Here is a 13204-nt window from a genome sequence, read left to right as displayed (position 1 = left end):
GCAGACACTGTTTGACTGCTCGCTTTGCTGTGCTCGTTCTCTCTGATTATCTCAGCCAAAGAAGAGGGTGCTTATCAAAATGAAAGATTGCTACAGTCCCTAGACTGCCGGCGTTGTAATCACTTCAATCCATTCCCATCCGTGTTCACGGATATGTTGACATGGGGAGGCAATGTGATGCATCGCACTGTATGACTAATTAGAACGAATTGATCCGTTTAAGCACGGTATCATTTCTGAACAAGCCCGGTGGGAGACTAGGCATTAGGCCAATCCAGTGCCTCACTGCCTCTCTCATACACGATCTCTCTCACTCTCTCTTTCCTATCTCACACTGCGTAACACTATTATTCTCTGTCGCTCTCTGTCTTTCTTTTCCCACTGGAATGCAATTTGACAGTTTCTCTTTCAGTGTTGCATGCCTCTCTAGTAAGTTCAGGTGTCACTATAATCACTACTCAAGCAGTTCTTTGTCCAGGCACAAGCATCAGCAAAATGCTGCAAATTTTCTAGGTGGTCAAAGAAATACAGGGAATACAGGGGGCACTTGTATCCCTAAATGCCTATCTACGTATTTTTTTTAATGTTTTAGTTAAATTGCATTTCCTTGCATTTCCTATCTGCATATGAATCTCCCATACACACTGTCTGTCTTTCTCTCTGTCTTTCTCTTTCTTTCTATCTATTTGACTGTCTATTCACCTCACTTTTTTATCCCTCTTTTCTTGTGTTTTTATTCAAACTGCCTTTGATGTGTAAACTTTCTGGCCTAGGCAGTCCCCATGGAGATGAGAGGCGTGACCGTCCACGCATTGCACTCCTTACCACTTTTTCTGCATACCACGCAATGCACTGATTGTATTAGGTGGGTAATCTATATTGTTACACATCTTAGAATAAGAGATCATTTAAGTCTTTCCCCCACAAATACCATGAACTTTGACTCCTACCTGGACTTAATCTGACCTCAAACAAAGAAAGACTCTTTTTCCTAAGCACTCCAAAAAGAGATAAAAATGTTCCACTTGCACTGCTGGTCATTAATTCCCCCTTAATGCTCTTAAGAGATTTATCTGAAATAACGACTAGTGCTATACCTTTCCTAATCTGTGTTTGAGTAAACAGATTCCATACTTACATTATTCTGCATTATGATGCTAGGATCCATACATTCCAAGCTGCCATCATTGAAACCAGACTCAAGGCTAATAAGGTCATCAATAACTTCATCCACTGGAAACTAAAACAAAAACAGTGATTAGAGTGTAGCTCTTGTCCTTTGTCAACAGTCACTGAATTAGCCTCACGCAAATGTCTCTGTTTGATAGGTACTAGGCTTAATAGACATTAAGTCAGTTTGGAGTGAAACAGTGCAGGGGGAGCTACAGACCTAGTCCTAGTCCAGCCTGCACACAAAGCCTCTTATCAAAGCAAACAGCCCTTCCCGCCTTGCTCCTGGCCAGCACTGAAGCTATCGATGAGCGTGGGGGTGGGAGCCTGGCTGTGGTGCTATGACACTCACCTCGCCATCGTGGCTGCTGGTGAGGGTTAGCAGGGTGACGGGGCTGCCTGATGTGCTGCTCTCACTGACGGGCAGGTGCCCATTGCGCAGGACCGGCATGGTGCCCAGGGCCTGGCCCGGGTTTGGGTGGGGCTGGCCCGCAAGCTTGCTGCCCAGTGTCAGGTACTGCTTGACCTGCTGGGCCTGGGCGTGGTGGAGGTGGTACTTAGCGGTCTCCAGGTGGTTCTGGACCTGGGGATTGAGACAGACGTGCTCTCCTCATTCTGTCATTCATGCACAAAGGAAATTCGAAGTGCCTTCGAATAAAAGCATACATGTCTGAGAACACACCGTAAGTTAAACATATATCAGACAAAGTAAAACATTTGTCATGAAAATATTTTCATAGAATATTTGTTGTTCCAAAAGCGTTCATGCTGGGACTAATCAAAAATTACAATAGATTCTGAAATAAATGTTACTGATTACATCACATGATTACCTGATTACATCATGCTGTAATCCAGACATAATTTCAGTAGTCAGGATATCAGGCCCAACAATCCAACAATACAAAACCAAGATGTAAATTCTAATAAACCTAGCTGAAGATATTTCCGACAATAACTTCAGAAGCATAACTTACGTTCTACCATTGCTAACCCCCCAAAAATCAACCAGACAGACCACAAGAACCGAATTTGTTCAAAACTGAAGCGGAGTCGCTCTGAGGAGTGAAACGAAAAGTCCTTACGCATGAAACTTGGGCTCTGTCTCGCACCCTGTAGTAGGCACAGTCAGTTAAGTGTGGCATCCTCACAACCTCTGTGTCCTCTGTACCCGATGGAGGAACTCCTAGTAGGATCCCAGGCTAAGGCTACCAGCACAGTGATTGTCCTCTCCTGCCCCCCAGTGTCTTTATAAACCAGCTGGCTGTAGTAAGTGACCTAATTAGTGTGAGGACCAGGCCTGGCCTTTTTATTGGCTACTGCGGTAATCACCTCAAATAGAGAGTCATCAGAGCACAGATCCAGAGGGTTTGATCACCATAAGATGCCTGTTTTGACTATATCACCAATTCAACAGGACCATATTCTGCTTGCGTGAAGTCACAAAACAACACCCCCTCCTCTCCTGCCCCCATTACACACACTCGCGCACACACACACATGCAACCACTTCTGCTTCAGGGACTCCAAGACAAATGTTCCTTGTTGTATGCGGCCTGTGGATCACCCAGGGGCCTGTTTTGAACTCTGCCCTCTGAAGGCCATTGTCCTCCATCTCATCTCAAAAACTAACCATCAAGAACAGGGCTCTCATCTTATTTTAGTCCACAAAAAAGCTAAATATAGGATGGAGCTCACTTTTGGGGGAAAGTGCCCCATCTTGCCATTGCGTGGTCAAGTTCACAAAGGGCCAACTGTGAAGTTATTCAATGGCTACCATAGTATTTCTGGAAAAATCCAAAAATAAACTTTTATTGCCATCTAGCTAAAAATACATTAAATGAATACCAAGCTTTTTTTTCCCTAGTACAACTACATTCATAAATAAATGTCACTGATTTCATCCCAAATCTTTTTTTAATAATGATTATTTGAATATTAAAAGTGACAGGAATTCATAGCCTCATTTTTAGAATGCTCCTACACGCCACATTTCCTGTCAGACAAGCCCCATGATTAATAAAGTTAAATTCCATAAAAAACAGCAGACTTTTTTAGAGCCTGTCTCCTTTACACACCAGCTCTTCAAACACAGAAGCTCAATAATGACAGACCTCCTGTTATCACACTTCAGTCTATTTCCTCTCCCGTCAGGGCAAAGATTATGCAGGTCACAGAGCTTCCTAGTTTGTGTGTCTTCGCTAGCCGGTGTGGAAGCGGCCCACTGGCTGCAGTTCGTCCTTGTCTTACTTTTCCCCTCTGTACTGTAAATGCAGGAGACGTGCTTATTAGCCAATTAGAGGCTCTAATTTGACTGGAGCTGTAGTCTTTAATGTAACCGGGACAATGACCTGACTATGTGTGAATACACACCGCCGTACTGACGCAACAAGCCAAAGAGAACTGGAGAATAATGTGAACATTTTATAAGGATAAAACACGACACTTTATAACTTTGCATATTAAAATGTCCTATAGTATTTGTGGGGATAGCAGCACTCGGCAGCAACCCCTAATGCAAACAAATCATTCTCTATACTTTTGTGTATATTCAAATAAGAATCGTCTGATATTACTCTTATTAATTTCCCTACAAACTAAATTTTATCTAAATATTTTTCATGTGCACATTTTTATTTATCATAGAACTTCGTAATACTTTTCCCACAAAACTTAAGATCTTTCAGGACGTACCTATGCCAGGTTAGAGGATGCTGTCAGAGGCTTGTTTTGGGGATTTGTTTGTTTGTTTGTTATCTTTTCTAACTTCATACCAGCTCTGTGAGGGCACAAGAATTTTTGCTTCTATTAAAAGTGTGGTTGTAGCTTTAAAACTTACATTTTTTCACACAGGTTGTGCCACTGGATATAAGATACTGCAAGTGGTTCAGTTTTATAACAACTTCCTAAGAAGGACATTTTGTACACTTTGAAGCAAGGACAAACGCTCTCCCACCTGAATGACAGCTGCATGTCTAGTTCAAAAATCTGGTTCAAAAATCTGAGACTGAGCCAAATCGAGCAGTGGCACGGCCACCTTGATCATTCTCTAACGTGAGTCAGCAGTACATGAGGTTATGTAACTGGGCATCGCTTATAAATGTGAAAAAGAAACAACACAGATCATTCAGTAACTTTCCCATTGATTTATACAAATTAATATCACTAAAAAAATGAATGAGTTTTTTCATTACCTTATTAAGCTGTGGGCTCTAGAAAACTTAGTCCATTCATCAGGCTTCCAGACAGGCAACCACAATGAACTGGAGGAGCCTAGGTATTGTCTGGGGTGGATGCGCAGATGTTGCTCAACTCTGTTTCAGTATTAGCCAAGTTCTCCTTTCACTTCAGAAAAGGTTGAGTTATGAAACACTGGGGTGGATGATTATGACTAAATGTAGAAATTATGGACAAAACCCCACACACCCACAGGACATCCTCTCAGTTGCTCTTCTATGGCAAATTAATTTGGGATCATTTAAGTTCATTTAGAATGACTGGTACATGTTTTGGTCTTCCATGACTGCCTGACCAGCATGGATGTGTGTGCTGTGTTCAGCCTGCTATCTGAGAAACAGAATCGTTGCACCACAGAACTTTCTAAAGGGAAGAGAAAGTGAAAGTGGGAATAACAAACATAATTCTGAAATCCACCGTGCTTCTTCCTTTGGAAAGCCATGTCTTGTTTTGATTTAACTATTTAACTAACTTCTTCCTTTTGCTTTGATATTCAGGCAGTCCATAAGTGTTGCATCATATTGTATTTACATACTGCATTGGTTTAATTCTTCAGTACTGTATTTATTATAATTCAGTTTGTAATTTGTCTAAATGTTGAGTGTATTATCTTTCAACAATATGCTAATTGCTATTGACTATTAATTTCAAATTGATGGGTTAAGATCACTGTCAATTCATTGAATTGGACATAATCTATTTAAAATGATTTTTTCCATTCACAATCTGGAGCACACTGTTGAATATGTAATGTGTAACTGAATATTTTTTTTTCCAAATGTCCAATGTGTCAGTAGTAGCCTATTAGTTCTGACATGCTAAGAAACAAACACACACACACACTTACATATACATTTATCATAACAGTCCAGATTCTTCTTACTACATCTCAGCCTTGCTGTCTTGCGGTGTCAACTCTCTCTCTCGCGGTGTCAACTCTCTCTCTCTCTCTCTCTCTCTCTCTCTCTCTCTCTCTCTCTCTCTCTCTCTCTCTCTCTCTCTCTCTCTCTCTCTCTCTCTCTCTCTCTCTCTCTCTCTCTCTCTCTCTCTCTCTCTCTCTCTCTCTCTCTCTTTCCCTTTTTCTGAATGTGCAGCTTCCCTACCGGCAGTAGCTGGACCTCAGTGAGGAAGACGACTTTGACCACACAGCAGCGACTCATGGCTCCAACCAGAAGAAGTGTGTAGCAGCCCGAGCTTCAAGCACGCACACACACAAGCGCAGCTTCCCTCACACCAAAACCTCAATGAAGAAGGAGCCGATGTGAATCAGTCCAGTGCATGTGCAGTCAGCCATGGAAATAGCAAGGATACGTGACTCTGTCTGTGTGTGTGTGTGTGTGTGTGTGTGTGTGTGTGTGTGTGTGTGTGTGTGTGTGTGTGTGTGTGTGTGTGTGTGTGTGTGTGTGTGTGTGTGTGTGCGTGTGCGTGGGTGTGTGTGTTATTTTCCTGAGCTGTGTATGCTGAAAACCAGGCTTGGAGAGGAAGACATGATACATCAGCGATCTCAGCACTTAAGCTTCCTTTAGGAGGGTCACTTCAGCCCAAGCCGTTAGCCCAAGCCCTGACAAAGGCAGAATTTTTGATGGTTCAGAGTAGGAGCAGGGGGTGAGAGGCAGAGGATGTCTTCTGTAGGGGTAGGGGGTGTTTGTGGGTAAGTTCCTGGTGCTTTCCTCTCTATCCATACACAGAGTTTTACTCAGCACATTCCACTCACAGGTTATCTCTCTGACATACACTTCTCTATGCATTTTCACACACAAACATGCAAGACTGTATGACTGTGAAAAAACACAGCTGTCAAAAAAATACTGTCTAAGGAATTTCAGGTCACACATGTCCTGGTATTCACACACACACACACACACACACACACACACACACACACACACACAAGCCAAGGGCCAAGATTGCACTGGAGGCCATAGGGTGCATAACTCTGTTAACAGCCCATGGAAACGTGTGGCTTTGCATCCATTGTTCCACTAAGCATTTTGACACTGTACTGCAGATCAAAAGCAACCCTGTCCTGGGCTGGACAGGCTGGACACTCTGCAGCAAAAAATCCAGCTGCTTTTGCATTGCTGTTTTCACACATCATCATATCCCTGCAAATAAGCGATAAAAATGTGTTTTAAATCAGTGAGTCAAACTGCATTTTAGCAGCGTAGAGATGACAGGGATGAGAATGGATGCCTTATAAGCCAATTAATGCAGAGTTTTTATAGTGCCAGTGTAGAGTACTCACAGTTGTACGCTGGTGAGGCATTGAGGAGTGTTCGTAGTGCCAATGTAAACTATACACAGTTGTACACTGGCCAGGCCTTTGTTAAATTCTCTGACTGCCCTGTTTCCTGAACTGAGGGAAATGCTGAAAAAGCTTTCTGGTAGTATATCAGAAAGGCTTTGAACTTGTGTGTGTGTGTGCGTGTGCGTGCGTGCATGCGTGTGTGTGTGTGTGTGTGTGTGTGTGTGTGTGTCCATATGTGTGCATGTATGTGGATATGCTCGTGTGCACATTTTGTTTATGTATGTATGCATTTCTATATTTTTCTGGAGGGTTGTTTGTATACGTTTACTCCTGTTGAAAGTTCTAGTTAGCCATTTGGCTCCCTCCCTCTCCCAGGTCCCAGTCCAAATGCTCACCTTTGTTAGTTCCACATCCAGCATGCATAAAACATAAGCTACTTCCTGTAAAAGTTGGTCTGCTTCTGAGGCAAGACTTCAAAGTCCAGCTCACACATCTGAGACCTGTTTTATCCAACAAGAAAAGGAATGCATAATAGCAGCTGCCCTTTAATGATTCATATATAAATTAAATATCACACCCGCTTATATTGCTTTATGGGAGTGCCAATCTGTTCCCTCTGAGTATATAGATAGTATAGAGTTTAAGTTAATACTAAACAAAGAATTAATTTTATACACACACACACACACACACACACACAACTTTGGAATTTTTTTTTTTAAGTGGATGGAAATGGAAAAAAAAAATGATGAATATCATCATCTGCATGTCTAGTACAAAGTATTGGATAGTGATGGTCCATATTTAATCGTTACAATCTTAAAAGAATGAATCCAAAATGTCTGGTTGCATTTTATTCTTAGCCATGGACAGTTTCTGTCTGTGCCATTTCCATTTTGCCATAGTTTAATGGCTAAACAGACATTCCAATGACCAATTCCTTTCCAATTAAGTAAGCAAAATTTGGAGACAAAATGAGAAGAGACACATAATGTTTTTCATGCAAACTGTGTCATATAAACAAGTTTGTAAGTTGCTGATGGGTTTGTATGCTTGAAGAAAGATAAACAGGAGCTCAGGTCAGCAACTTAGTTAAAAAAACAAATTTGATTTTTCCAGGAAATTAATTAAGATGTATCTGTGCTGGGGCCAGCAAGGCAGTGTCACCTCAGACAGAAGTGTGTGGACCTCTCCCTCTTCCCCATCCAGTCTCCTCGTGTGCACCCACTTCAAACTGTGGGAGCTTGGACCCACATGCCATTGGTAACACTAGGCCTCTATCTGAGACTGCGGGTGAGCGAGCACCTTCTCCCAGGATTGCCCTGCCCTCAGGCTCCAGTGGAGGCACCTCACACAGCTGACCAAAATCTGCTCAATGCTTTGAATTTGGGTTTTAAGGCTTGAATTTGTGTAGGTTTGACTGTGATGTCAATTACACATGGGCTGATCACTGCTTAGCCATTCTGGCCCCCGACTTTAATGCTTTGGATCACAGAGTGACCGGACCATGTGACCAGGCCACGTCATATGACCTCCCTTCACATGCCGGGGCACGAACATTTGGCCCAGGACCCACAGTGGAAGGGCTTATGGGTAAGTCATGGTTTTGAAAGGAGCTCTTTATTTGGATTTGCTAATCACTGGTTTGAAATGGTGAAATGGATTGTTCCGGTCCATGCATGCTCAGGTGAGCTGGAGAAATTTAGCTTACGTATCTCAAGGCTCAGAACAATTTAGAAAAAAAACAAAAAACAAAAAACAGTATGGAGGTTGTGCTTTGTATGGCCTTGAGGAAAAACTTGAAGTGAAACATTTTGTGCATTCAGATTCAGATATAATCAGCATCTAATGCTTCCTGAAGAGCATAGTGCTCATAGATGCACAAAATATATTTTACCTCTTCATGCTGGAAATAATGTATCTGTGCCCAAGTGCAGTACTTAAGAAAATTACTATCACTTACATATATTAGTTGTCTAGCTTTCTTACAGTCCCAGAAAGGTAAAGATCACCAAGGGGTGAATTGATGGGAAATTAGGGGTGTGTGTGTGTGTGTGTGTGTGTGTGTGTGTGTGTGTGTAATATAGCAGAGGATAATCAGTCCTTTATATTTTCAGTGTGTGGTAAAACACCAGATTAATATTTAGCCTGATCTGATGTGGCTACTGGATGTGGATGAATTTGCATTGAATTATAGCCTCTGCTGAAAGTGATATCAACTTGATTGGAACTGGTTTGTTGCTGATATGGAAGAAAGTGCTCAAATTAGGAACTTTGGGTGTTAGACTAGCATGGTATAGTAGATAAACATAAAGCTTCTGTTAAAAGCCACAAGCAAACGTCTGCCATCCACCAATATTTTTCTGTATTCATATTAGGAGCATCAAGTTGGGCCCCAATGTGTACTAACAACATTAACTCCTGCATTTGGATCTAAACCAACATTAAAAGTGGAGATGCTTGGGACTTTACGCACGTTAGTGAAACATTGGTCATATAACAGCAATGAAGAGATTGGTGAGCTGTTTTAAACCATGTTCCCTGATTCTAAGATCACTAAAACCTTTAAGAGTAGATCATTAGGTGATTTGTATTGGCAGACTGTGAATTTTCTCTTAACACTTGCAAAGAAAGTTATCAGTAATGTAGCAGACACTTGAACTTGGCCCAGAAAAGTGGGCTGATTTCTTTCTTTCTCTCTCTCTCTCTCTCTCTCTCTCTCTCTCTCTCTCTCTCTCTCTCTCTCTCTCTCTCTCTCTCTCTCTCTCTCTCTCTCTCTCTCTCTCTCTCTCTCTTCTCAGATGTGTGTGGATCAACTTGACCTCAGGAGCTTCAGGTGTCCACCTTGATGAATGGGCCCATTTTTAACATCTCCAACAAGACCATGCAGAACAGTACGGAGGTGCTCAGCTCATTGCTGTGGGAAGCTACTATACTATACATATATTGTACATACATTGTTAATATATTTTGTATATTTATAGATATATATTTCCCTATACACCCCTGTTTTTTCTCCTCAGTTTGGACAGAGCCCTCTCAAACCATTTCACTGCGAGTTATACTGTGTATGACTATGTATGTGACAAATAAACCAAACTTGAAACTTGAAGCTGTTGGGTCCACATATTATGCAATGCTTTTAAAAGTGGCTTCTCCATGTGGCAGCTGGACAAACCTTTGAAAACCATGCACACACTGTTCCACAATGTACCAGCAAGGAGAGAAGACTACATAGCCACTTCAGACCAAATCCACCATCTTCCCTTTACAGCTCTGCATCAACCAATGGATTGAGGACCTGCTTGAATTAGAGAGGGCTCTTGCAGCCTTCATTTCACTAGTATATGGATGCTCTAGGAAAAAACTCCCAAACCCTGGAACAGCATCTTCTGACTTAACAGAAGCTGCCCTGAAAGATCCATTCATTTTGGCCAAGCTAGGTCTTTGTGACTGGTGCCAGGGCCTTCAATCACCTTTTGAAAAAGTATCAAACAGACGAGTCAGTCATGCCATTCCTCAACAAAGACTTGGCTGTGTTGATCAAGGAAATGACTTATATGGGTAGCACTGCACATTATCATCACAAAGCTTTTGTCACTACTGATTAGGCCTAATTGATGTGTTTACTATGTTAATGAAGAATAGGTAAATTTTTCAACCTTTGTTCATGCACTAGAATTATGGTAATATCACATTATGTTAAACATAGATTCAAGGGCATTGCATTTACTTTTAAGATTGTCTTTTGACTGGGTCTACTTAGATGCTTTATCGAGAGAGAGAGAGCTCCTCCGGAGAGGTCTGACTTCACGGCAGCTGACAAAAATGGATGTAACTGATGAGAAAAAGTGGCTCCAACCACAGGACACTGGCTTGGGTGTTGAGTCAGTCCTCAAGGTAGTGCATGCAAGGACTGTCAAACATCTTCGGAAATGTGCAGGAGTATAGTTGGGCAGACAGTGTGTCTGGAAAATGTTCAGAGGCCCAGATAGATGCAAGAGGCAGATTAAATGTCTTATTCAAATTATTCTGGAGGACAAACATCTTTCATGTGTTTCTGCTGGTAGGAATAGTTCTGGAATAGGTTTTCAACAAAAGTAAGAGGCCCACGATCAGAAATATCCTGAATAACTGTTAAGCACTATGCTGTACTGCTATTAAAGTACTGTAATCACAAGTAATGTTGTTCAGCATTATAATCATTACAGGTTATTGACATAGTGTAGCTAATGATTTTACAAGATATTTTTCTTTTTTTTTTCATCTCTTTTGTTATAGGTGAGGACATTCTCCCATAATTTCAGGTCTTCTTTTCCTTTGAGAGCAAGGAGTTCCTCTCCTGGCTGTGGTTTCCCTAGCAAACCTTGTCCAGAGCATTGGGCTTTTTGCCGCAAACCGCTCATTTTGTGCCAAGTACAGGCCTCTGTGGAGAGAGCCTTGTTTGGGAACAAGGCAGTAGAGACTTGCAAGCATGGACAAGGGCACTGATACTGTACACAGACTTGTGCATGATTGTGTCACTTTACACGAGGGGTGGGGCTGGGGGATGGGGGTTATCAACGTTCCCCTCACAAAAGAGTTGACTTCTGTGCCATCAGGCAGGTCCTAGCACTATGTCCACCTCAGTCAGGAGAGAAGGAAGCAGGAGTCTGATGCACATGGCCAGAAGAGAAAGGTTACAGAGGATTACACGGAACTAAAGAAGACAATGAAAACCATCCAAGAGGTTTGTGAAAGTCTGGCCAGAGACACAGACAGCTTTGCAGATGAAACCGAGGGAAAGGCTGGCAGTTGGATGGCCAGCTCATAACAGTCCAATGCACAGAGAAACCACTGCAAGGAAAGGTTCAAGAATTCAAGAGCATTGAGGAGGAGGTTTCACTTGTGGAAACGTGCCAAAACCCAGATATACTTTGTGTGATATTTGGGCAGCAATCAGTAATTTGTCCTACCTTTAACTTTCACTTTTGCGATTAATATCTTTCTTTATTTAACTTTTACAAAGTGCACACAAAGTTCATTTTGTTGGGCATATAGTCATTACAGCTATAATTAAATTATAGCAAATTAAATAACGCAATAGCCGTTTAATAAGAACTAAGCAGAAAATTAGATCAACTTTGACCTTACCAGAACTAAGAATACTCAGTTTTGTTAGGACAAAAGATTACTTGTGCTGTATCTCTAATTGTCCATGCCATTTGAATAAGCATGTATGTATGTTAGTCTGTACATGTGCGCACACACGCTGTACACATGTGTTTGTCTGTACATGTGCACATCCTAGTAAACACACACAGTGATGAGAGGCCAGAGTGTTTGTGAAGCTGAGGTTGTTTTCCTCCTCTGAAATTGTGCCTGATTCTCAGCCATAGCAACAAGATTTTAGTACACTAGGAAAGCCCTCAGTTATGCTTTTGATTTTCATTGACAGTTAGTATAAATCTGTCTGCTCACACACACATACATACACACATGCTCTGAGAGGACAGCGATCTGTTTACACAGTCATGGTGTCACTCCATGCTCCATGCCATCCCAGTGCTACCTTTCTTTATTAACCCTGTCATAGTGTCTGCTTCTAACATCCTCATTTTGTTAGTGTACTATAGATCTAAATTGAATAAATAGGTTATTTCACACAGTATTCTATAAATACCCATCGCTACACTTTGGAGCATCGGTAATACAGAGGTAGGCCCGATCTTTAGGAAGAAACTTCTCGCTTTCATACTTCTTAACCTGGGATAGCTTTATTAAGTGGCAAGTACTAGTCACATAATTCTTCAAAGTTTAAAGCATTAATTGCCCAATTCTGTTCTGAAACTGGATCAATGTAATTCCCTTCTCTCTCTTAACTGATTAAACAGTTGAGTTCTATTTCAAAGTGTGCTGGAAGATGCCATGCCTGGCCCTCATGCATGTCTTTGTGTGGGGGGTCTTGTGTGGGAGGCCTGGCCTCGAGTCCCCTCCCCTGCCCACTCACCTGCGCACTGCCTCAGCTCAGTCATGCTGGAACGCGTCCATAGTTTGGGCCACACCAGATAAGACTGAAGGAGATGCAGAGATGTGCAGTAGAGAGAGATGTCCATACACTGAGTCATGGCAGGTGCAAAAACTACTGCCTTTGCTATTTGCGCTGAAATGTGCTCAATACTGATATCTGATTCTGTTATATTTACTGACATGGGTTTTGTCACTTTAGCCACTTTTGTAAGAAAATTTTTGTTTTCATTTACAGCTCAGCCCTGTTCGCCAGGCAGCACTGATTCTGAAATGACGGATCACTCAGTCGCCGTCACAAACACACAACGATAACAAGGAACAGCACAATCAGATGGATACAATCCCACATTCCTAAGAGGCTTTCACTCTCAGCTTGTCTTCCTGCGCTCCTCCAGAGCGGGCTGCTCTGATCTTTGCGCCTGTGTGAGGCTAATGTGATGTGATGTCTCTCTTTTCTTCACCACAGGATACCCCTCAGACCAAAGGACAGACTTAAGGCCTATTAGGCTATTAATTACCTTACATGGCTCCCCCAGGTAT

General features: G+C 42.0%; 1 protein-coding gene across 9 annotated transcripts in view; it reads right to left on the bottom strand.

The window, feature by feature from the left end:
* Positions 1-13204, bottom strand: part of tfec (transcription factor EC) — a 36587-nt gene that overhangs the window by 5231 nt on the left and 18152 nt on the right. For 2 of the 9 annotated variants that reach the window (XM_035528357.2, XM_081723793.1), the window contains 2 exons: positions 1523-1753; positions 1139-1240 (listed from right to left, as the gene is read on the bottom strand). In XM_035528357.2, the coding sequence (XP_035384250.1) occupies positions 1139-1240; positions 1523-1753 (333 nt within the window). Of the gene's footprint in view, positions 1-1138; positions 1241-1522; positions 1819-3864; positions 3950-4364; positions 4609-5510; positions 5824-13204 lie in introns of those variants that run through there. The other 7 variants (XM_081723797.1, XM_081723799.1, XM_081723794.1 and 4 more) reach the window with 7 other exon arrangements.

The sequence above is a fragment of the Electrophorus electricus genome, chromosome 11 (genome assembly GCF_041902795.1).
Source record: "Electrophorus electricus isolate QZ-2024a chromosome 11, ASM4190279v1, whole genome shotgun sequence".
Taxonomy (NCBI): domain Eukaryota; kingdom Metazoa; phylum Chordata; class Actinopteri; order Gymnotiformes; family Gymnotidae; genus Electrophorus; species Electrophorus electricus.
The sequence above is the reverse complement of the archived record's forward strand: the minus strand, read 5'-3'. Positions and strand labels throughout refer to the sequence as shown.